The sequence below is a fragment of the Clupea harengus genome, chromosome 11, assembly GCF_900700415.2.
Source record: "Clupea harengus chromosome 11, Ch_v2.0.2, whole genome shotgun sequence".
NCBI lineage: Eukaryota > Metazoa > Chordata > Actinopteri > Clupeiformes > Clupeidae > Clupea > Clupea harengus.
Genome location: NC_045162.1, coordinates 19,773,958 through 19,799,526, shown reverse-complemented (window position 1 = coordinate 19,799,526; position 25,569 = coordinate 19,773,958). Strand labels below are relative to the sequence as shown.

The following is a 25,569-nucleotide window of genomic DNA, read 5'->3' as shown; positions in this document are numbered from 1 at the left end:
AGTACACAGAACAGCCAAAACATACATACACACAAGTATTGGGATGTGCAAAATCTTCGTAGAAATTAAATAGTCATCCTTAAATACAAACTTAAAAGCAGAAGTATACAAGTAAGCAATCTTCTTCAATAAAGCAAAGATTTAGAAGCAGACGATTCACACAATTGTACTTTACTTTGTAAACACACTATGTAGAACAGCCAAAACACACACATTCAAGTATTGAGAAAATCTTCACAGCTTTGCTGATAGGGGTGTGAATCTCTCATGAAAAAGATACATGGGCACAATACGATACAAGAAAAGATGCATGTTGATAAAAAACGATTCAGTACGATTCAGTGCGATTCGATGCGATTCAATGGGATTGGATGCAGTTCAATAATTGAAAACACAGCGTTGTGAGGAAACAATGGACCTCATTCTCGAACATTTAACATCTTAAGTGTCTTCTTAAATATCTTCTTCACAACTTCGAAAGACCAACCTCAGAAAAGATCTCTGCAGGATTCATGAAAGCCTGGAAATGTGTTCTTAAACCGCCAAAGTTTCTGTGCACTGATTCTTTAATTGAACGCGCTTTCGCATGCACCTGAACTTGCATACAGAAATGCCCCGCCAGCTCCTTGCTATTGCAATGCGTACACACTCCACAGGCAACGCAAAAGCAACTTTAGACTGATCAAAATTATGTCAAAGCCAGCACAGGTAAAACCTAACCTATCTTCCGTGAATGTTACGCTCGCTTTCTACAATCATTACATTAAATAACCACACCATACAATGTCTTGTGTTAAGTGTTCCGTTTATTTAGTTAAAATCATATTGTCATATTTCATACCTTTTGTCTACCGTTGTTTAGTGTCTCGTCGTTCGTTTGTTTTGGGAGTAGCTGTCGCTACACGATGGTAGTCCTTTGGGGGATCGTAGTCCCTCACATTGCGCATGTGTTATTTCGCGACACTGTCGACTGCTGTCGACAGCGAAGCCGCGCGCGCATGCGTCACAACGACAGATCCGTTTTCAATCATGGAGAAAAGCGACGAAAGCCAGTTTTTTGAAAACATGACCATTTATTTAAAAACAAAGAAGATGTCACAGTGGACAAAACAGATGAGGTGGAGGATCAAAAAGTCTCTCCCCAGTTTCGTTTCATATGTTGACTTAGAGCCTTATGCTGTTAGCCGTTTACAACATAATTAAATATAACATTAAATATACCCACATTATGCATTAAGACAAGCCCCATATGTTGACGTTTAAACCGTTTACAACATTATTAAATATTACGTTAAATAAACCTACATTATGCGTTAAGACAAGCCAGATATGTTGATGTTGATGTTGAGCCTTATGCCGTAAACCGTTTGTGTCTGAGCATGCGCAATGTGAGGGACTACGATCCCCCAAAGGACTACCATTGTGTAGCGACAGTAGCCTATGCCGCAGATAAACGCGGGTTGGTAGCTTCCGATTAATCCGGAAGTTATCATATTTAATATGTTGGGTGATATTTTATGTGTGGGCTATGCCGTCGCCAAGCCGTGGTATGTATAATGTAATGCTCCACTGTATACTTCTTCCCCGCTGTGTGGGATTGTGTTTTATGGCTGCTATGAGCCAAATGTTGTGGCTGTTATGAGCCAAATGTGTTTGCCTGCCTGACACCCCAGAAGTTAAATATTGGCATGGTCCAATTGAAGGGAGTGTCATGGCCTATTTAATTGAGAGGATCCTTGGTGTCGGGAGAGTTGCCGTTTCATAAGGACGTAAGTCTTTGGAGCTCTCACCATGGACCAGTTTAAGTGGTCCTTTTATTACTTAGACCACTGTTAATGTTCTTTTGTATATGTGGCTAGGTTGTCCATTATATGTGATTATTACAAAGTTTATATTATTTATTTATTTAGTATTTTCATTGTTTTACTGCCTTATTGGCCTTCTTTGGGCGGAATAAAATGCCCATCTTTTTCAACATCATCTGGAACCTCCTGAGTCCTCCTTTGAGACAACATCTAGCTCAAGACTGTCAAGCTATCCCTACCTTTAACATTTGGTGGCAGCGGTGGGATCCAGTGGCTGCGAGTGGCTCAAGGAGTTGATCAGGAGAACACGCATCTGAACCGAGAAGTCCATGGGCCCCGACCAGCTTATCAAGCCCCAGACACGACAGAAGAGGTTGAATAAACATCCGGCACACGTCTCCAGGCCGCATCCGGCAGACCTCGACCAGGGTTCCAGCGCGACTGACGAGTACGCTGAAGCACGACGCACCATCGTAACTTTTTTTTTGAGCAATTCAATATATCTCGTGTTCTGCCTGTTTTGTGATATACATGCCTAAAAGGTGCCTAATATTTCTATACTGAAATAATATCGGCATTATAATTATTATAACTATGATGATTTTTCAGTTGCCTATTTTTTGGTGCCCCCTCAGGATTTGGTGTCCTACGCACAGCGCGTAGTGCGCGTTATGGGAGCGGCGGCACTGCCAGTAATTTCTAACTGGCAACCTACTGTGTAAATAACTTGGGCTTCTTTGAAGCTCCATTTGGGTGTTGGTCAGAAATCAGAGTAACTCTCCCTTGTTCAGAAAAACACTCCATCGGGCTCTACTGGGCTTCATTCGGGCCCTACTGGGCTCCATTTGGGCTCTACTTGGGCCTTTTCTCCATTCGAGTCTACTTACCACTCAGGTGTAATCCCAAAAGAATATGAGTGCTTGTGGTCACAAAGGGTGTATGAAAGAGAATCTTTGGCTTTTAAATTTGAATTTAGAACTTGTGTAAGGGAAACTGTGGAGTCCAGTCATTTGCAATGGTCAGTCAGGATTCAAGTTATAAGGATCCTTTGAGCATCCAGATTGCTATGGCCACAATTTGGAATGATAAAAGAACATGAATTAGAGATATCAACAGATGTCGACCTTAGGTCCACCAGTGGTAAAAGACTGGGGAGCATTTTTGACTTGGGGACAGAGAGCTGAGGCTAGTATAGCACAATTTGAAAATTGCTTTACAATCTGATGTTTCTGTCAATATCTATAACGTCAGTGCTTACGCATACCATTCAACTCACACTCGGGGTCCAGTATAGAAGTGCTGTAATTTTACCACAGCTGCTGGAGCCCTGATTGCCCATAAGGCTGAAATGATCAAACTCTTTGACACACTGACACATTTAACTTCTTGTAGGTGCACTGTTATTAAAATGAACAAGACAAGGACACATTGGCTAAGGGTAATGATGAATGTGGTCTTTAGGGAATGGAAAACACCGTTGGGCTCACTTGTCGCAGATAAAACCTTTTTCCCAGGATTAATTATTTCTCTAGATATTTTTCAGAATGTAGGACTCTGGAGACCAGGGTGGGTTGTTAGCCTAGTCCTCTGGCTTCTCACGGCTGGAGGGAGATCCTTGTAGTGATAGAAACAACTGCCACGGTGTCAACAGGGGGACAGAGGAGAGTTTTTTCAAATTCAAAACAGCACCATCAACACACCCCACACACCTTGCCTTACTCCTGGGACTGTTGCTGCGTCTGGGACGGCTGCTCCACCCCCTCCCAAGGAGCCTTGACGAACACCTCAAGTGAGAAAGGCTGTGGGCAAAATAAACCCCTAACAGCAACGATCTAAAGGTTCAGGTAGTCTACCCTGGCCTTTAGTATAGGCGTATCACTACCCACAATACACAAAGAGGACCACAGGATGCGAAGGAACGTCTCCTGTTGATACGAGACAAGCGTCACCCTCAGCACACTCACATTTTTCAACATTGTGCACTGTTTTTGATTTCATTTCCCTAAGTGTTATCATATCATTTTTGCTTGTGCTTCCTGGGTTCACTCACGGCTGAAGACAGGGTTGCCAGTTTGGAATGACACCGGAAAGACATTTTGGGTCCCAAAAATCTCATTGGTTTCCACCAAATTGGCCAAAAGCAGTGGTTTTACCTTGGGAAACATGGGGTTGGCATCTTCAAGGGAGGGAGATTAACTTCATTAAAGCAAAATTGATTCTGACCTTATACCAATGATTTGTGTTCAAGTCAAGAAAGATTGAAAAGGGGGAATTAATGGAGTTGCTAGTATTGAAGATCAAAGTTAATAATGATTGCCAATAATCAATAATCCAATTAATTTTATGTTAATTTGTATATGTTGCTTCTTAATTAGACCTCTCCTCTCAGGTCATGTCAGAGTGTCACTGTACTCCTTATACCCCCACCCCCATGATACAGGCCTCTGAAACATTTCCTCATGGCTGGATCCTTTAATTAACAACTTAATTAAACTTGGGTTAGAATGTTAAAAGTGGGGTAATTCTTGCCACTGTCGCTTGTGCTTGCTCTAAAGGGTTCAGGCCTTGGGTAAAGTGTAAAGCACTTTCAGACCATTTCTATTGTTCCTGGCGCTATAGAAATCAATAAGATTGAAATTGAATTAAATGAATGATGAACACTAATAATGCAGGAACCATCATATGCCTGTTTTGTAGATACTGTACTCACAGAATAATTTAACTGAATGAGTTAAAAGCTGAGAGCTTCTTAATGCATCTGATGCATTTACTGATTACCTTGAATGCATCTCTCAAATTGGATTGGACAGAGGAAAAGGCAAGTTTGTTCATATAGCACATTTCATACACAGAGGCAATTTAATGCGCTTGACATAAACAAAAGTAAAAGGAACATCCAAAGGAAAAGAAGTCTATTTTTCCTTTATAAGTTAAAAGACAAAAAATATACTGTCAAGCTGCTTTTAAATAAGGTAATTTAATTTAGGACTTTCACTATATGACTGAACCCTTTGCAAAAGGCTATGCTGTGTCTGCTTTACTTGCATGACTTACTGTGTTACTCACAGAATAATGTTACTGAATGAGCTGACTGTGGGCTTCTTTCATTTGTTTTTTAATCAGTTCAGATGTAAACAACGTAGATGCCTGTTATCCTATGCATCCGAAAACCCCAAATATCAGATGGGGGAAGAAGCAGCGGCTGAACTTCCTGATCTCAGACCAGATAAGAGAGCGGGGGTGACTGAACTCCCCAGGGAGACATCATCATCATAAATAATCAGGCTGAGGAGCTGGAGGATCGGAGGAACATCCACACACCCCACTGACAACCCAGAGCAACCAGAGGTGTAGGCAGCCCGGTAACACATTTGGTTAAAAAGCCATCACATTTTATTGAAGTTTAAAGAAAGCTGAAGTTGGTGAAGCTGTGCCAGAACTTGGCCTATTCTCTCTCTCTCTCTCTCTCTTTCACTCTCTCTCTCTCTGCCCTGGAGAAGCACAGGATTTGGTTTTCATATCAAAGTATAATTTAAAATATCCAGTATGGAAATACTGGATTTATCTTTGACTGCCTAGGCCCTTGTTTTATTGTGCGTGTGTGTGTGTGTATTTGTGTGTTACTCTCTGTCAAAGGCAAAATGACTACTGCCAATGATCTTGTGGGTACTGGATCAAAAAGATGAAAAAAGCACTAGTGAGGTCACAATGTCAACTGCACTGTAATATCAGTTAAAATCGAGAGCAGTTGTTGAAAGGCAGCTCGAGGCAACTTATTAGATACAGTACATATATGTGTGGGTATATACACACACTTGATATATATATATATATATATATATATATATATTACACACACGATACAACTATAACATGGAATTATATAAAGCTTTGTTCTGTTACAAAAACCTGACATCAAAAATGTTTTTCCCCCCCATATAAGATGGTCTTGCATTGGTGCGTCATCATCACCCACAAGGATCGGGACTTTGCAAAAGTGCTTTCAGCTTTGACAACATAACGGCCCCCTTTATACAACATCATGTTCAGCGGATGTCATCTTGCAGTACAAGGCCAGATGAGACTGTCCATCTTGTCATCCAAAACAAGGGATTCCAAAACGCTGCTATTATGAGAGTGTAAGCTATGCGGGAACCCAGTGATCCAGACAAGAGGGGTGAGTAGGCTGAAGGGAAGATTGGGTGGTGATGTTCAGTCTGGTGCTTTGAGGTTACCTGCTGGTGCATTAACCTGTCTTTGATAACTAAGACCGCTGTGATCTCACTTGAGCCTGTGGAGCAATTTAATGTTCCAAGACACAGGTATGCAGTCCATCCTGTGATGCTCAGTCTCTTTCATGTACTGTGTGTGTGTGTTTGTTTGTGTGAGAGAGAGAAAGTGTGTATTTGTATGAATGTGTATGTGTGTGTGTTGGTGTGGAAATATCTTTATCTCTGATTTGGACACTGACCTTGTAACGCTCATCTTTTATATCTTTCAACCATGTTGTTCTGACTGGATACGTGAGAGGATTTAATAAGCTAACAACTGAAGGAGTTTATCTTCTGTACACCGCGTCAAAAAACACACACACACCCCCTCACAAGACTCAAGACATTTCAATGGTAATAAAAACACCTTTACTCAGCATTTACCTCTTTAGTTTCCTTTGGAGTTGACAGCGGGCAACACACAACGACATAGAAAGCATCAAGAACATGTAAAAACAGTGCTATGATCGATACAGTTACTTCATCTTCTTCCTCCTCCTCCTCCTCCTCTCCTTCCGGACCAGTCCCCTGACTGTGCCCGTCACAGCTTGCAGCTCTGGATGACCATGGCGTCCTCCGGCCAGCGGTACGAGTCCACGGCAAACTCCTCGTAGTCAGTGCTGTAGATGAGTGACCGCACCAGGGCCTCCTTATCTTCGGGCTCTGGATGCAGTGTGGCCATCTTGTGCTTGTATGCAAGCTTTACTATCTATGTGTGCAAACACAGGACACACACACACACACACACACACACACACACACACACAAAAAAGGATATGAATATGTGTGCTACATGATAAAACGCAACTTACAGGCCATTTAGGCTGGCCCTTAAATTACATTTTATTGAAATGTAAATAAATATTCTCTATTAACTAAAAATGATGCCAACTCTAAGAACAGAGTAATGAGTCTTGTGTTTCACAGAATTGTGTATTTATGTCTATATTGAATATTTAATTTGTGTTTGTGACTATTTACCATTGAGCCTACACCCTTGGCTTGGTTGGAGCGAGCACAAAATGTTTTGTAAGATGCTGAAAGGTTTCGACTGTGATCCGTGCCACGAGGGTTTCTCTGTAAACTCCTCCTAACCCCCCTTATGAGTTATGAGCATTACTTGAAAGAGAACCTTTAAGGAACTCTGTTCCTCCTCAGTGTTCTTCTGTGGAGTTAGCCTGGGGCGTTCCTTTCGAAAGACTCGTCTTCATGAAAAAGGCATTTTTTCAGAGACCTTAAATGAGTTTCCTCAGTCGCCAAGAAATGCGTCAAGGGATGCGTCTCAAAAGCTCAAGTTGCCTCTACGGGGGACTGAGGAGCACCCTTTGGCAGGGGTCAAAGGGGAATTAGGAGTGTGGCGAAGGGAGAGAGCAGTCACCCAGGTCTGCGGGGTACCAAGCCTGCACCCTGATCGCAATGCCAAAGAGCCAGGCTCGTTGCTATGGCAGTCAGAGCGCACTACGTGTGCGTCATGTTACCTTGACGGCAATCTTGAAGGACACGTCCCGGATCGTGGTGAGGGGAGGGTAGAGTCTTCCCTCAGAGAGGTCCTTTTCTGTCACCAGGTCAGCAATGGTCTGCAAGAGGAAACCGACGACAAATTACATCGTGCTACGTGAGAACAAAAAAACACAGATACAGGTGCACACACACACACACACACATAAAGAGTTGAACAAAAAATGTACACATCCTCACACACACCAGGTACTGTGCACTGCACTCGAGTGAGAGAGTTGGTATAAAGAGAACTGATGTTGTTCCACAGTTTTAAACCCTTGCTCCCTTCCTGGATCAAGGCGGAGATTACTACTGGGTAGCTCCCAGGCTTTAGACCACAGCCTCAGCTCTCCCCTCTCTCATCTCTGAGTCTGTAAGTGAGACATTCAGATTCCATCTCATCTCCACATTATTACACACGACAGAAGATGACTTGTTTTCCTATGTCAATAAAGGTCCACCTCATCTCCCAACTCAACTTCCTGGAAAGCACACAGTGTGTAAACAGAGCCTCTATTTCTTCAGCCAATTTCAAAAAAGGACAGGAGATTATGGAACAAAGCATTTGGTTCACGTGTCAGCAGGGAGCTCCGCTCCATCCATCACGTGCCAATCTAAAATCAATATTACTGTCAACAGAAAAACACCAAAGAGAATATAAAGAGCAAGGCAGCAAAATCATTGCTATTGAAAGCTGGTTCGAATGATAAAAAAAAGATTATAAACGGTCGATATTTGAACAGCCAATCAAATACAGTCCTCCTTTCAGTGCCCCTAAACTAGCAACGTTGTTGATTGGCTGGAATAGTGTATTGCTCAGTCCGAGCCACTTTGTTTGTTTTCGATTTACAAGAAATGTGCTCGATTTAACAAAAAGTCTGATTTTAATTATGGGATTAAAACCGAGGACTAAACCTTTAAGGCTATGAAGGAAAGTGCAGACTGATCTGCGATCTGCCATTATTGGACAATCAAAGCAAATACAATTAAGTGGCCCCACCACTCATAAAACATTTCATAAAAAACATGCAGGAAGGGTTTTCATTTCCCATGTTTAGCATGTACTGTACTGTATATACGAATAAAGGTTTTACTGGCTGGGTAAAGAGGTAGTGCTATATAATCACATTAGCTTAATGATGCCGAGACAGACAGGCAGATGGACAGACATAAGGACAACCAGAGAGACGGATATATTTAGTGTTGAGCCAATGGAGGGGAAAATGCTATCGGCCTCAATGGTTTGGCCTGACGGGTGGTAGAATGACTGGCATCTGAATGTGATGAGACTCAGTGATCCTTGGGAGCTGCCTTTGATAAGAGAAGATGAGCATCATTCCACAGAACCAGCCTGGGAGGCAGGAAGTCAGCTCTCAATGGAGGGGCATATGTGTGTTTGCATTTCTGTCAGAACCACAGCTCCTCTTCCTTGATTCCTTGGTGCAGGATGAGCTTAGAGGCAATGCAACACATTTCAATGAAATGTAATCTCTCGCTATCTTTCATCCCCAATAAACGCACACAAACACAATCTCAGTTAATTTGTGATTGTGGTGGCTTGCCAAAGCGACAGCGATGTGCCTAATGCTTAGCATGAAAATGAAGTTATTGTTGACCCACCGTACACACGTGACACAAATACATAACACACAAACAGAGCTTGTGTCTTTTCCATGAAGTTACACTTTGGATTTACTGACAGTGGTTAATCAATTTTCAAATATCCCTATGATCCCTATAAAACCTGCCTACCAATTTTCCAAAATGAAATACACGTACATGACATTTTTTTTTTCATTTATAAATAAAAGAGTCACTTTGACCCAGTAGTGCTCTAGTGTTAAATACGTTCATAGAGTCTGGGACACTTGAGCTGTTTGAAACCAGGAGATGTAGAATTTAGGCTATTTGAAAGGTAAACGCAAGTATTCATGTAGGCTAAGGGCATGTAGGCTACACACTCTCCCATTTTTTTTAAATGGGGAATATACTTGGCCTGAAAACGAAACATCAATCAGAAGCTTTTTTTTTTCTTTAATCATGATCGCTGTCTTAGGCCAGTAAAAAAAAAAAAAAAAAAAAAACACATTTGGAAATGATGTACGTGATTATTTGCATATAGAGCAGATAAGTGAAATCCGGTCACAAATGGTGTGGAGACGCATTCTAATGGCAGCTGTGAACTGACGTAGTACGGACACAAACACACAGACAGACAGAGAGAGAGAGAGAGAAAAAAAAAAGACACACACTCACACAGATACACAAATACAAATACACACCCAAGCACCCAGATTAGTATGCATCGTACACAACTATCTCTGGCCAATTAAGGTCACACTGACTCCCCATTTTAAACACTAATTATCTCCGGTTTAACCAATACTACCCAACATCCACTATTTTCTGTGTCACCCTCGCCCACGGGTCAACGCCATGCACACGCATATTTATCAAAGGGTAAATCAGGGAGTTAACATTCAGGGCAACTTGCAGCGTCTCACATTTGCATTTACATTAACTCATATACCAGCTTTTATACAAACGACTTACAAGTGGGGGACAACAATCAAGCTTCAGTAAATGAGGAGACCTTGGGGACGTTTGGGTGCTATTCACCTGTGTCTGTAATCATTAATTAACTCCAATATATAGATGAGGTCATGAGTCACTAACATCAGGGAAAAATAAATAGATTGTTATTGAGGAAAGCGAGGCTGTTTACTTGGATACATGACTGGAGCATAAAGTTAATGAAATACTGACATGCATTTAAAAACTTTGAGCCAAGGCGTGGAAATTCTATAGTGGTTTTGAGTTATATGAGGTGTTTATTAGAAAGAGCGAGCAGGGCCATAAACTATTTGCGTTGTTGGGTACAGCGTATCTATTTGTCAGCGTGTGTCTGTGTGAGTGTGCGTCATATGCTCATTCAAACAAAGCTATAGGCTTGTTCAAACAAAGCATGTACACTGGGTGGGAAGTGTGATAATGCGGATCGGGTCGAACCTGAACATGGCACACACCTCTCTGAGCACACAAGAAATGAAAGGCCAAGAGACAGTGTGTGTGTGTGTGTGTGTGTGTGTGTGTGTGTGTATGCATATACTGTACATCTTGCTTTTTTCACACACATAAAGAGCACATTTGCTCATGTGTGTTTCAACAGGCAGCATTTGATGTGTATTTAAAGTCATGTGATGGTTCAAAGTGTGGCTGTGTGTGTGTGTGGTTTTTTGAGGCCGTGTGTGTAGAGATGGTTTGCAGAGTGTGTTACCTCGGCAGTGGTGAGGAAGATCTCGTCAGTGATGTTCCGGATGGCACAGGCCGTGACCCCCAAAGCCACACCGGGAAACACGTAAGAGTTGTTGCCCTGACCAGGGAAGAACTTCCGCCCATCGGGAAGGGTCACGGGGTCAAATGGGCTTCCACTGGCAAAGATGCCCCGGCCCTGAGATGACATGGGAAAATTGAGGTGCATGAGATGGAATGATTGAAGAATGCAAGTTAACACACATAAACACATATAGCACATTTACAAGTACCCTACAAAACATTTACATTAACAACACTCAAACAAGCATATTCTCCCAACCTACCAACACCCCCCCCCCCCCAAACATGCGCCTACATCCACATGCCCACACACACGGACGCAGTACCTCTGTGATGGTGTAGCATTGCTCTGCAGTGCACTCTGCTTTGCTGGTAGGGTTGCTGAGAGCGAATATGATTGGTCGCTCGTTAAATGATGCCATGTCCCTGATGATCTGCTCCGTGAAGGCTCCAGCAATGGCCGCCACACCTGCAACAGGGCAAGTCAATTCACACGATTACACAAACACACACACACACACACACACACACACACACACACACACACACACACACACACACACACACACACACACACACACAAATAGGCACAAACACACACAGTTTTACCACCTGAGCCCATTACATTGCCTTCGAGGTCTGACCATCGGGCTGCCCAGTCCTTTCCATTGTGCATTAGAGCATCATTACGACAAGTGCCACTAACACGTAACGTTTGATGTGCACGCGTGCAGTTACAGTTTTCTCCAATCATTTTAACTCTTGTATCAATACCATGAACACTTTTCCCAAACACTTAACACAGTGGGCTTTACAGACACACACCTCCGCATATCAGTTAACCTTTGGTGCAAAATGCACTACAACAACCACACCACAACCAATGCTGCCATAACTTAAACACATGTTCTCTCTCAGAGTACAATGACCTAAAAAACACTAACAACTTGAAGCATTGCCAATTGCATATATAAAATGTTGCTGTGTCCTCCAGTTTTGCATAGATTACTGAAGTGTTGCATTGAAAAAAGAGAAAAAAACACAGACAAACACTTCTTTGGACTACAGTAATAAAGTTTGTAATATTACAGTAAACAAATAATTCTAAAATGCTGCAATATGTTTCATTACAGCCATATGTTAAAATTGCATGTGTTACTGCACTATATAGGCTTACTATAATACCACAAAAATGTATGAATATGCCATGTATTTACTGCAGTATTTCCAATGCAGTAAATTATATACATCAACAAAAGATACAGTCTACCAAAGTACTGTAATACCACTAGAAGTCTGCTGTAGCCCTACAGTAATGCTGATCCATTCTGTCCTCTGCATTTGGTGTCAAACTTTTACACGTTTGAACTTCGCATTTACGGTAACATTCTCCTCTGCATTGCAAGGAAAACAGTAACAAAACCAGACAGGCAAAACAGAGCACAGAATGAAGAGTTGACTTGACCAAACCCATAGAACCTCAGACTGAACTAAAAGCACAAATAAAAACACAACCTCAGACAATTCACAAGAAAGAACACGGCCAAGTTCAAATCAAATTTAAATTTAAATCCAGGGAATGCAAGTGAGTAAAAATACTTTCTTATTTTCTACCCTTTAAAAGTCTCTATGCAGGCAGCAGATCTATATCTAATGGGAGACTTTTCCGTAATTTAGGACCAACAACAGTAAAAGCACGAGCACCCTTAGATGTAAAAGTTGACCAAGGTAAAACAGACAAAAGTTATTCAGAGGAGCTCAGTGTCCTTGGCGGAGCATACAGGGTCAATAGATTTGAAATATAACCATTCACAGCCTTAAACACAAATAAGAAAATCTTAAAATGGATCCTAAACTTTAACTTAAAGGGTCAATGGGAGAGGCCATCTCCCTTGCCTCTCCTTCTTCTCTGGGTTTCTCTCTCTGTCTCACCTTGTCAATCACAAGGGCAAAGCAATTCTCCACACGTCAAAGACATGCCACAACACCTCCCCCCTCAGAAGGTTGTGTGTCGGACCACCTGGTAGAGTATGGTGCAAATGACGCCCAGATAACAGGCTTGAAACAGAGCCACTTGGTACAAATACATCAGTTGAGAGCCTACATGTTGTGCAATGAAAATGCATGACAGACCAGGCATCTGTAAAAGTGGATAAAAGCATCTATATGTAAATGTAATGTATTTGATTTCCACCAATGTACTATGCAGTAATTTGCTGCAGCACAGCTATGATGAGACAGAGTGCATAACACATGCATGTGCTCACGTGTGTGTGTGTGTGTGTGTGTGTGTGTGTGTGTTTCTTTTTTTTTGTTACTTAGATTTTATTGAGTTTTTCTGTGAAAGACAATGGTACTGAACAACCATACAAGTACAAGGTTAAGTGTCGGCACGACAACATTCATTTTGTACAACATATTATTGTGACATGCGCTACAGCATTCCCAGACATATATTTATATAATATACAGCAGCAGAAAGGAAAATGAAATGGCAAATTATATCAAAAGTCAATCAATAATCACAACCCTACTTAAACATATACAGATTCCATTTTGTCCATCTTCCGATATACAAGTAATTTCTCAAACGCAATAGAAAGGTTAGTCTCTCCATCTCATGGATCTCCTTAATAATATCCAACCAATTATCCACAGTAGGTGAGTCGGTCTGTAACCATTTACGTGTGATTGCTTTCTTTGCTGCTGCCGTAAATATTTTCAACAGGTATTTATCATTTCTAGTAAGTTCTTCTGGCATATCGCCCAAATAAAGTGATAGACATGATCCTGGAATTTGTAAATCTAAAATTTGTTGTATAGTTTCCCAAACATTCTCCCAGAACTTATCAATCTTCGGGCAGGCCCAAAAAATGTGGTAGTGATTTGCATCCACTTCCCCACAACCCCTCCAACATGTGTGTGTCAGTGATGTTTGATGTGATTTTAATTTAGGTGTGATAAAAAAACGGACAAGGTTTTTCCAACAAAATTCACGCCAATAAGATGAGCAGGTAGTCGAAGACATATTTTCACATATATTCTCCCATTGTTGGGGGGATATTCTTTCCTTTATTTCTTTTCCCATTTTTCTCTGATGTAATTTGTGGAACTGCCTCTTCCCTTAACTATTCCCTGGTAGAGTCTTGAAATCACTGACTTAGAGCCAATGGTGTAAGTCTGTGTGATCAACTGTATTATGTCATTCGGCACAGTATTTGCTTCTTTTTTACCCATTTCTTTTAAAAAGTATTGGCGCAGCTGTAAATATCTGAAAAAATCTTGTTTTTCTAAATTGTATTTTTCTCTTATTGTCTGAAAACTGTGTAATCTATTGTTTTGTATCAATCTGCAAAAAGCTGTGATTCCTCTATTCATCCAAAATTTAAACCTGGAGTCCATACTGTTTGGAACAAAATCTGTGTCATATGCGACCCATCTCAGTTTTTTATCTGTGTGGATAGATTTAATTGTTTGATAACATCAAACCATATGGACAGGGTAAAGGAGACTAAAGGATTCAAGTCCTCCTGATGAGTTGTAGCTAATTTTCGGTCACCAATCATTGCTTGTATTGGGATATCTCCACACTTCCTCTCCATCTCCTTCCATCCTGCATCATATCCACTGTCACACCAAAGAATGACAGGTTTTATCTGGGCCGCCAAGTAATAATCCCTGAGATTTGGCAGGGACATTCCACCTCTAGCCTTATCAATGGTTAATGTATTAAATCTAATCCTTGGTTTCTTTCCGTTCCATATAAATCTAGATATTTGCTTGTTCCATTCATTAAATTGACAGATTGGAATTTTAACTGGTAATGACATGAATAGGTATAACAATTTAGGCATAACAACCATTTTGATGGTCTCAATTCTTGAACTGAAGCTTATCAAAAATGTTGACCAGTGGTTAAGATCTTCCTTAATTTTCTTGCTCACTTCTTCATAGTTTCTTTTATACAGGTCTTTAGGACAATGGGTTAACCAAACCCCCAAATATTTAATTGCTTTTTGAGACCAGTCAATGGTAAGCCTCTGTTCAAGATCTACTGATGGTCTGTAGTTAAATACTAATATTTGTGTTTTTTGTATGTTAAGCTTATACCCTGAAAGATTACCAAATGTCTCAAGGAGATCCAAAAGTGCGTGGAGAGACCTATCTGGATCTGCAACATACAACAAAATATCATCGGCATATAATGCTATTTTATGCTCTTTCCCGTTTACATCAATTCCATGGATATCATCATTTTCTCTTATAGCTTGTGCCAATGGTTCAATGTAAAGCGCAAAAAGGGTTGGGGAAAGAGGGCACCCCTGACGTGTAGACCTTTCCAGGTTGATGCGATTGGTTAATCGACCGTTTATTTTAACTCTTGCTGTTGGGGCAGAATATAAAGAATATCAATTGAATTTTTAGTGAAGCCAAACCTTTCCAGGACCAAAAACAGATATTCCCAACTGACACAATCAAAAGCTTTCTCGGCATCAAGACTTATTAATGCTGCACCCATTTTACTTTCTCTAATATTGTGTATTATATGTAGCCTGACGATGTCATACTCATAATTCTAGTCAGAATATGAGTCTGATACCGCTCCGTTGGACTGTGATTATGGGGCGTGTTTCAACCGAACCAGGAAAAAAAATGCCTCTTCGCTCAATTGGATATATCTAGAACCAATCAGAGCAACGTAGTATGACCATAACGTAGACCATGGGGCCAGCTGATACATTCAACTTTTACCGGATCCCGTAGGAAGGACGGCAAAAACATCTTTTCGATCGACAAATGCCTTGATCGCGTTTCTCTGTTCCTCTTTCAAAATGAATGTGCTGTCAATGTCTTCTAAAACAGACTCGAATTTCCACATTTCAGCTCTCCAACGGCAGCCATGTTTGTTGAAAACGAATTCACCCCAAAAGCTCTTTGGTGACGTGGTTGATTACGTTAGGGTTGATCATCTGTCCATCATCGTATAAAGCCCGCCCTGACAATTTGATTGGTCTATCTAACTCCTCACAGATTTTTGTGAGGAGATAATTTCTCCCCAACGGAGCGACACCAGACCGAACTTCCCGACCAAAAAATGTGTGGGCGTGGCTAAGTTCGTCTGGCATCCAGGCTATATTATATGAAGTGATCGCCTGATATTATCTTGCGTTTGGCGCCCCCTAACAAATCCCGTTTGGTCATTGTCAATCAGATCAGGAATAAAGGAATCTAATCTCTTCGATATAATAGATGAATAAAGTTTATAATCCTGATTTAGAATTGAGATTGGTCTGTAGGAGCTACACAACATTTTATCCTTTCCCTCTTTTGGGATGACAGAAATAATTGCCTCATTCCATGAAGGGGGGATCGATCCTTCCTCAAGAGTCCAGTTGAAAGATCTTAAGAGAACTGGAATCAGGTGTTCTCCAAATGTTTTGTACCATTCCGTGGGCAGGCCGTCGGTCCCAGGGGTTGTATTATTTTTTAATTTATGCAACGCATCCTCTAGTTCTTTCCTTGAGATCACTGAGGTTAAACAGCCATTTTGATTGTCACCGATTGAGGGCAGGTCCAATGAGTTTAAAAATGTTTTTATATTCTCTTTACAATCTTGTTTTGTTTGGGAGTACAGCTTCCTGTAGTATGTTTGGAATGCAGCATAAATTTCATCCAAATTGTTATACGTTTGTCCTGTTCCTGTGTCCAAAATTTTATAGACTGATTGTGAAATCTGTTTTTTCCGTATTCTCTTTGCCAATAACTTTGTAGCTCTGGGACCTACTTCATAATATGATTGTTTTAAGTATTTATATTTTTTGTCTAACTCGTCTTTATAGCAATTTGATATATGATTTCTGATTTCTTTAATTTCACACATTATCTGTTCGCTCTGATTCTCACTGTGCCTTTTTTCTAGTTCACCCAGTTTTTTTTTCAAGTTGATTAAGTCTATTTTCTTTTGCCTTTTTCATAGCTGCGCTAAGAGATATCAGTTTGCCCCTGACAACTGCCTTTAAAAGTGTCCCATAGAATATTTGGGTTTACTTCCCCATTATCATTTATTCTGAGAAAGTCCTGTATTTCAGCTTTTACCTGCTGTACCACCGTCTCCTTATTAAGAAGGCTTGTATTGAGTCTCCAGTTTGTTTTCTTAGGTCTACTGTCCAAACACAATGTCAGGTATAATGGAGAATGATCTGATATATCCCTAGTTCCAATATCGCAGGACTGAATCCTATGTCTATCATTCCTAAAGATAAAGAAAAAATCTATTCTCGAGTACACTGTGTGGGGCGCAGAAAAGTATGTGTAGGTTTTCTCCGTTGGGTGTAGGTCTCTCCACACGTCCAGTAAGCCAATCTCCTCCAGACCCCTTCTCAGTATTTTAGTTTGAGGTGATATCATCCTTTTATTGTTTGATGTATCCAATCTATTTATTACCGTGTTAAAATCTCCTGCACAGATTAATGTACCTTGTGATTCTGAAGCGATAAGCTCCAGAACTTTCTTGAAAAGTTTTGGGTCACTCTGTGGAGGAAGATAAACTGAAAGAAGGGTAGTCATTTGATCTTCTATCTTACCTTGCACTAGAATATATCTGCCTTCACTGTCCCTTATTTCTTTGACTAATTCAAAATGTATGGAATTATGTAATAATATCGCAACACCTCTTTTGTGGCCTTTTTTAAACGAACGATAAAATATGTTCCTGTACCCAAACTTCCTTAGTTTTTCATGCTCACTTTGAGATAAATGAGTTTCCTGTAAAAAAATGATTTGATTTTTCCCCTTCTTTATCTTAGCCATTACTTTACTCCTCTTAACTGGGTTATTTAAACCATTCACATTCCAAGAGGCTGCTCTAAAGCTGCTATAGCCCATCATCACAATTAAGATCGAATATGCCGACAAAACAAACACAATAACAACAGATATAACCAAAAGGCACCTCTAGAACAAGTGCAACATTCACTTCCAACCTCAGGGTGTTACTATACCCTATCAACCTCTCATATTGTTCATTGAAGTAGTCATGGAGTAATAGCCCTACATCCTGTAGGGGCTCCCTCTTCGCTAGAAGCAAAGTTCCTTTTCCCTTGAGCAACAAAGTCATATAGGTTCTCTTCCTGATAAGAAAAAAACGGTTTCTTTGTATTGTCCGGGGATCGAAATAAAAATGAAAAATAATGATAATAATAATACATTTTTTTTTAAACAAATCTGAAATTTAGAAAGGAAAATACTCTTTGTCGAGTGGACAGTTTAAATACCAAGATCAAAATAACCTACCAGAGGATGGTTGTGAGAGTCAAACAATCACGTTAGGTTAGTGCTTATCCTACTGCCGTTCGAATTCACTGAGCCTCCCCCGGACTCGTTCGGCAAGATCTCCTTCAGTATTCCAATGCACGCCCCGTGTGAGTTTCTGTTCCCAGTCCATAACATTCGTCTGTGGCAGGTCCACTGGATAGCCCCTCTTGATCATGTCCTCCGCTGCTTTAGTTGCGTTGTTGTAGACACAGGCTCCATTATCCCAGTAAATCTTCATTTTAGCAGGATATGGTGTCTGGAAGCGAATTTGTTTCTCTTTGAGGATTTTCCTGATGTCTTTGTATTCTTTCAGTCTGCTGTTTACCTCGGCAGGGAAGTCGTGTGCGAACATAACCAAGTAGAGCAGACTATCTCTTAGCTCAGTGTTAGCCGTCTCTAGTTCCTCCACCCGTTGTTCTGCCTCAGTTAGCCTTGCATCTTGATTACAGACATCACCAGAGATATTCTGTAACTTCTGATTCATCTCCGTCTTGAAGTTGTTAAATTCTTGTTTCATATCATTTCTGAAGTCATTCTTAAAATCCAGTAATTCCTGCTTAAGTTCACATTTCAACTCTTGTATGTTCTTACTCAGGTTTTGAATAGCTTTCGCAGTGGTAAGCTCTTCTTGAGTAGATTCCACTCTCTCCATGCTAGCAATATTTTCCGTTGTGTTTTTTCTCTCTCTCGTGTCTTCGTCGGTTTTAGATTTCCCCGAACCTTTCTTGCCTTTAGCCCCACTCATACTAAGTTATTATATTGTCTTGCATGTACAAAAGTATCGTGTTTTAGTGGGTTTTTCTTGTACTTTATCAGGAGAGTTATTAGGTCTATGTCGCCATCTTGAACATTTGCCCGGAAGCGTGTGTGTGTGTGTTTCATTTCTTTTTCTGCTGTATGAGTGTGTGAGTGCGGATAAGTGTTTATGTTTTTGTATGTGCATGCATACGTGTGTGTTTTTTGCTGTATGAAAAGTGTGTGTATGTGTGTGCATGTGCGTATATATGAGTGTTTCTGTGTGTATGTGTGTTTATCTGTATGTGCATTTTGAGTGTGTTTGGGTGTTTCTGTATGTGTTTGTGTAAGTGTGTGTTGAGCTATATGGAGCTTACCTATAATAGCCGTGGGCTTGAGATCCTTCACCGCATCCTCCAGCTTGCTTATCTGTGGGTGCTCATGAGCAAACCTCACCTTCTCATGGGTCAGGTTGTCTCGGCCCTGAGAGAAGGAGAGACAGACGGAGAGAAAGAAAGAAAGAGGAAATCATGAGACTAACTTAGTGTAACATTAGTAGGCATAGGTTCCCTGGACGTGATTAAACTGTGAGCTTGGCCTGACAGCACAGTTAAGCAGTGATTGTCTGTGTAAAACAGACAATTATTACATAATTACTGCATCTTTGATGACAAATAATAACTATTTGCTACATTCACACATCCTTTTAATCATTTCTTATTAGGTGTACACTATTCACAGTTACTATTTTATAGCATGTTTAGGTATGTTTACATTATTTGTCTTCACCTTTTCATGTCACATTCAGGGTGTGTTTCTTTCCATCGTATTAAATCCTTTGTTGGTTTACAACACAGTATGCTTCAGTGCCTTGCCAGGTCTATCAGAAGCCATCAGCCTCGACGACAAAGCACAGACAATCCCCTGATCGCTCAGAAATGGCCTACAAAGAGAGCTCAACCTGTCCCCTCACATCACATTTCTCTCACTTCTCCAGCTAAATAACGGCAAAGCCCTCCCAAAAGAGGAGGCTAATGAGGCAGTGGCCTCTAGAGGGCGGTAGAGGTCAAAGGAGTTCACTCAAACACTTACACACCACAGTTACTCCGACAATCTGCGGAGGAGTTGGATTTCTCTCATGTGACTGAACATGTTACCCCATGAGCCTGACTAAGGACCAGTCCTCCTCCCGACGCTGGTACCATAACATGTGTTGAATGATCTTGTGTGTTCTGTGCATTCATCAGGGCAAATAGTTACAGGTGCCCGACCATGGGAAACCACCCCTCCTCCACAGCCATGTGACCTCCTCTGGGGAGCACCGACACACACATGACTACAGCACAGGACTACCTTGACGATGAGGCCCTTGGAGTCAACCATCCAGATCTTTCTAAGGCACTTGTCCTTCGGAAGTCCTTCCTTCTCCATCGCCATGGCGATCAGGTCAGCTATGCCCATGGCAGCCTGTGAGGAAGTGCCGAGAGAAAAGCAGAAAACAACGGGCGGTGGTGAGGGTGGTGTTTGATTTTTAAACCCTTTTGTTTGCTTTATGATCACACAGGTCACAGGTTTCCCTGTACATCTTTTCAACCATGTATACCCTTTGACCTGAGCAGCTGTGGGCCTAAATCATTATTGACTTGACCCACTGTTGGCCCTGACACATATTGATCCAAGAGACCCACTGACTGCGTCACAAACAGTTATCACCTGCAAACCTGGTGCAACGGTTCGGTTTATTACTACAACTGAAGCAAGAAGCATCTGGGTGTTGCTGCACAATTGTGCTGGGTCAAAATGATGGTCTGCTTTTTTCAGCTGATTTCTAATTTTTAGAGAATGACAGAAGTGTGTGAGTTAGACTTAAATGATTTCATTCCATGCCTCTCTGCTTGGTCATCCACCATTTGACTAGTTCTGTATTGCGGTGTGGACCACGTTCAGGCCGTATCCTGGTGCAAATGGTTCTTTGCTTATTTCGGTGTAATTGGCATGTTTATGGATGACCTGTTGCGTAACGCAGCTTAAGGTGGCCATTCAGACCTCCATAAAAACAACTCTGATGGGAGATGGAAAATGGGAACAATGGTTGGTGGTTATTCCTCTTGTAATTACAGGCAATAAACCTGATGTGTTACAGGAAAAAGTTTGCCATTTTAATTATTTATATGATAAATATTATGATATATTATGATATATTATAATATATACATATATACAATATATTATATGATATGTACAACACAACCTTAAGGCCTATTATACGATATACAATCTATTCATCTTAGGTTAACAGTCTTACCTCCCCCGCTCCCTGAAAGAGAATGGTGTGGTCTGTCATTTTGCTCTTAGTGATGCGGAGGGCAGCGAGGAGCCCAGCCACTGCCACAGCAGCTGTGCCTGGGGGCAATTAGAGGACAACACAGGCATCAGTCACAGGCATCAGTCACAGGCATCAGTCACAGGCATCAGTGTCCACCAATGACTCCCTGCTATGACTGAGTACACATGTGCAAACGGGTAATATACTATATCCGGTGAAATACAATTCACACAATGCAAAGCAAAAACTGAATCATGAATGTGTTGCATATATGTACAGATGCTATCATGGTCCAATGCAGTGTCTTCTTTATAAGCTTACTGTATTGTGACTATCAGAATGATGTGATATTTTGTTATTTTCTTTTTTATTAGAAAAAAATAGAGGCATGGTTTTGTCTGATGTGCTTGTCCCATCATCTGCAATGGCATACAAGTCTTTAAAGTCAGAGAAAGTCAGAGAAAGAGAGGAGAAATGTGGTTATAATTAGACTCTTTCAATTTGGGGGCTACTGTAATTAGGTTTAATTCCTCCTGGAATGTTGTTTTCATTTCATTCAGACGAGGAGCTGGTGGCAGACATGGTGCGGCTGAGCCTGGGCTCTCATTTATCCAAATCAGCAGATTTGGACACATGTGAGGAGGAAGAAGTGTGTGTGTGTGTGTGTGTGTGTGTGTGTGTACACATGTGTGCATGACAATACAAGTAAATGTGTGTGTACGTGAGCATACTTGTAGGCATGTCTGTGTAGCGTGTCTGTATCAATATAAATTGTGCATATTTGTGTATGGGTATGACAGTGATACCTTGGATGTCGTCGTTGAAAGTGCAGTATTCATTACGGTATTTGCTCAGAAGACGGAAGGCATTGATGTTGGCGAAGTCTTCAAACTGGATCAGACAGTCCATGCCATACCTGCCAACAGAACAGCGTTGAATGACAGATGGAAAGCATTCACAAGATTGACAGTGGAAAAGGTAAGGGGGAGAAGATTCTGGAAGGACCCAGCTTTCTTTGGCTTTCATGGGCTCTCAGTGTGGTTTTGGGTTACACAAGGCAGGCAAAAAATTCTTGATGAAGCCTCTCACAAACATAACTTTATCAAGGTTTTTTTTTTGTCCAATATTACGTAAGCACAGAAAAAATAAGTGCTAAGGAAATGAGACCCAGCACTCATTCATTCAGTCTTTTTCTATCTGCTTTAAGTGAGTATAAGCTTTTCAAAAAGTGAATTAGACAACGGCATCTGTATCCAGAACATCTAAGGGCTACATGCCTGCATGCCAAACACAGAGATAAGCCAGCAACCTCCTTAGCCATTGAATTGTTTGTGATTGAATATGTAAGTGAGTGTGTTTGTGTGGTGCATTTTTGTGTGCGGTGTGTGTGTGTGTGCAAACATTTCCGTAATCTGTAACGTGTATCCATGGGTGTGGCGTGTGTGTGTGTGCGTGCGTGCGTGCGTGCGTTGTATATTTGTTACTATGCCTATGTGTGAGTCAGAGTAAGAGTCTGTTTCTACATATGCACAAGTAACTCCACTTGGGTGGCCAGAAACCCACATGGAAAAGTTCTGTAAACTGTGAACATTGATGAATCACACTTGTCATGTACAATACTTGCATGACAGATCTGCGGTAAAGAGCTTGTATATACATGTCATACTAAAATGTCATAATGCCCTTCTACATGCAAGGGAGGTCATTTATAAAACTTACAATTTTGATGTTACTGTATATGAAAGGCCATAAGTGTGGGTGCTCACACGCTGTTATAGTTTAAGCCTATACTACATAAAAATGTTTGACATTTTCCATATGGGTAAAGCAAACCTCTGGTAACCTTCAGCTGTCAGTAACACTTACACCCTCTGTGTACTCCAGGACTGATCTGAGATCTGTGCCCCCTGTAATATCCTGAAGAGGGGGCCCTTTCACTGCTTATCCCACTCTCCTACATGCACTGACCAGTAGACGTCTTGCAGCACAGAAGTCTACAGGCTCGAAGGGTGAATCTACCACTTCAGTGAGCTTGTCACGGAAACTCACTTTACTGGCCATTGACTTTGGTGACAGAATCCTTGTCCTGTCACAGCCAAGAACCACGAACAAAGGCTAGTAGGTAGAGAGTAGGAGAGGAGATAGCTAGATAGATGGAACTATCTTCATCAATAACAAGCCTACCTTCTCTCTAAATTATGTTGCACTGTGTGAGAGCCTAACAACAGCTGTACTGGCTAAGGAAAGTAGGTCTAAAATTGAGAAGTCATTGGTGGCTGTGTAAAACCGAATCAGTTTTGTCTCAGCGATTCGTTGTTTTGCTTCACTAAGAGCTTGGGCTATGACTGCGGTAGAACCGTCAGTTGGTGCAGTAAATGTGTTGAATCTAGGCAGATGGGCTTGCAGGAGCTGCTTGTGCATTCTAAGTGCAAATTAAAGTGATTAAAGTGATAAAAGTAATGACTCATCACAACAGAATCCACACCCTTCTTTTTCCGGCGCACATTAGACTTAAACCACTTTAAAAGCTCCTGCATTCCTTCAACCAATGTCTGAAGATAACTGAGGGGGACACTTTCAATACATACCTACATTGTGGGCATGTAATTATTTGTCTGAGGTGTGTTTTACTCATGAACATCTCTGTGTGGCAGTGCTGTTATTATGTTGTTCAAGTTGCCCATGGGGGGAAAAAACTAAAAGTCTGAAGTGAGCCTGAGGGAACTGAAGTCTAATTCCTAAACGTTAGGGCGCCCTGGAGGCCTCGAGGGAACTTAAAGCAAACAAGCCAGAGGACAAAGTAATGGAGTCAGATCACCCACAGAAGTAATTTAATCTTTCCCATTACAGATCTATTACCCAAGACTGGTTAATGGATTTGATGACCAAGAACATGCCATTGGCTTGAGCATTAATCTGTCCCAAACGGCTCCAATTACCAAATAATAAAATGTGAGCTCAATTTTCAGCACTATTACAATAATTAGATCAGGTTTACAATCATAGCATTTCACAACAGACCTCCGAGCTCGGTTTCCTATGATTATAATGATCCAGTACGTGCAAATGTGTTGAGCTGGGATTATAGGATTCAAATCAGAGCAGAAAGCCCTGAAATTCAATTCATGACAGGTAGATGGTGGGTCTTATAATATCCAGGGAGCACACATACTGATGGATATGTATATATCTGTACAATAATGTAAGTCTCCTTGAATATAAGTGTCCAAGTACACAAGTGTGGAACTAAATGACTAGACGTAGCGCCCAGATTTCCCAAGAGGCGACAGGCCAGACTATGTGGTACTCCATTTTTTTGTGTTTTGCTAGTAGTTAATAGTTTTGCTCTATTTAGTTTGTCTGTCCATGGTAGCCTAAAGTGTCTCTATGGCTGCAATTGTTGTCATTGGTTACATGGCCCATGGTGGAAACGCATCAGGAGCTCTAGCTCTAGCGCTGGTGCTCGTAGCCCAGGGCAAAGTTCCTGGTCTTGGGTTTCAGAGCGAAGCCCCGCAGTGTAAACAGGGCTACTGTGGTCTGACAGAGGTGCTGGATGAAAACATACAAATAACTGAATGTCAAAAAGTGTTTGAGGACCCTGTAGCTGCCTACAAAATGAACCTTAGCCATCTCCCCTACCTCCTTCACTCTCGCACCCAATCCATTTCACAGGACTCCATCTAACACATCTGATATCAACATGCAAATGAAAAGCTACAGAGTGAAACCACAAGACGAACATGAGTGGACTGCATATGTTACTTTAACTGGAATGCTTTCATGAGTCTTTACATTGAGGGTTATGGAGTGGTGCCCATGACTGCCAGACCTACAGGTGTGTAAGAGAGGGGGGTCTGTGTGTGAGTAGACTTGGTGTTTGTGAGTTTAGCACAGGAGTGTAGCGGTATGTGTGTAGAATTGTGTGTGTGATAGTAGAAGTGTGTTTGAAGAATGGTGTGCGGTATTGGAAGGGTGTGTGTGTGTGTGTGAGAGAGTGGAAGTGCGTGTGTGAGTGTAGGGTTGTGTGTGTGAGCGGAGGTGTGTGTGGGCTCCTCACACACGCAAGCCTGCGGTGGGGATGCTGGTGGGAGTGTGCTGAGACTGATAAAACCCCAGGGGTGAAATCCACTCACACTCCTGCCAAGAAAGGAAATTAAGGACAGGCAGCGCGAGGAGAGCCAACAGCACCTCTCATTCCCGCCACACACACACACACACACACACCACACACACACAATCACCACGTCTCAGAATGCACAAGCATTTGTCAGTCAAATGTGTG

At 41.4% G+C, this 25,569-nt stretch overlaps 1 protein-coding gene across 1 annotated transcript in view; it reads right to left on the bottom strand.

Moving 5' to 3' along the window:
• Window positions 1-6,422: 6,422 nt before the first annotated feature.
• The window catches only part of me1 (malic enzyme 1, NADP(+)-dependent, cytosolic), a 105,773-nt gene continuing 86,626 nt past the window's right edge, over window positions 6,423-25,569 (bottom strand). The window contains exons 7-14 of the mRNA XM_012824587.3: window positions 22,094-22,203; window positions 21,267-21,364; window positions 20,315-20,428; window positions 19,339-19,444; window positions 11,239-11,381; window positions 10,854-11,027; window positions 7,555-7,653; window positions 6,423-6,785 (exon numbers count right to left, since the gene is read on the bottom strand). Of these exons, the coding sequence (XP_012680041.1) occupies window positions 6,618-6,785; window positions 7,555-7,653; window positions 10,854-11,027; window positions 11,239-11,381; window positions 19,339-19,444; window positions 20,315-20,428; window positions 21,267-21,364; window positions 22,094-22,203 (1,012 nt within the window). The 3' untranslated portion in view covers window positions 6,423-6,617. The remainder of the gene's footprint in view (window positions 6,786-7,554; window positions 7,654-10,853; window positions 11,028-11,238; window positions 11,382-19,338; window positions 19,445-20,314; window positions 20,429-21,266; window positions 21,365-22,093; window positions 22,204-25,569) is intronic.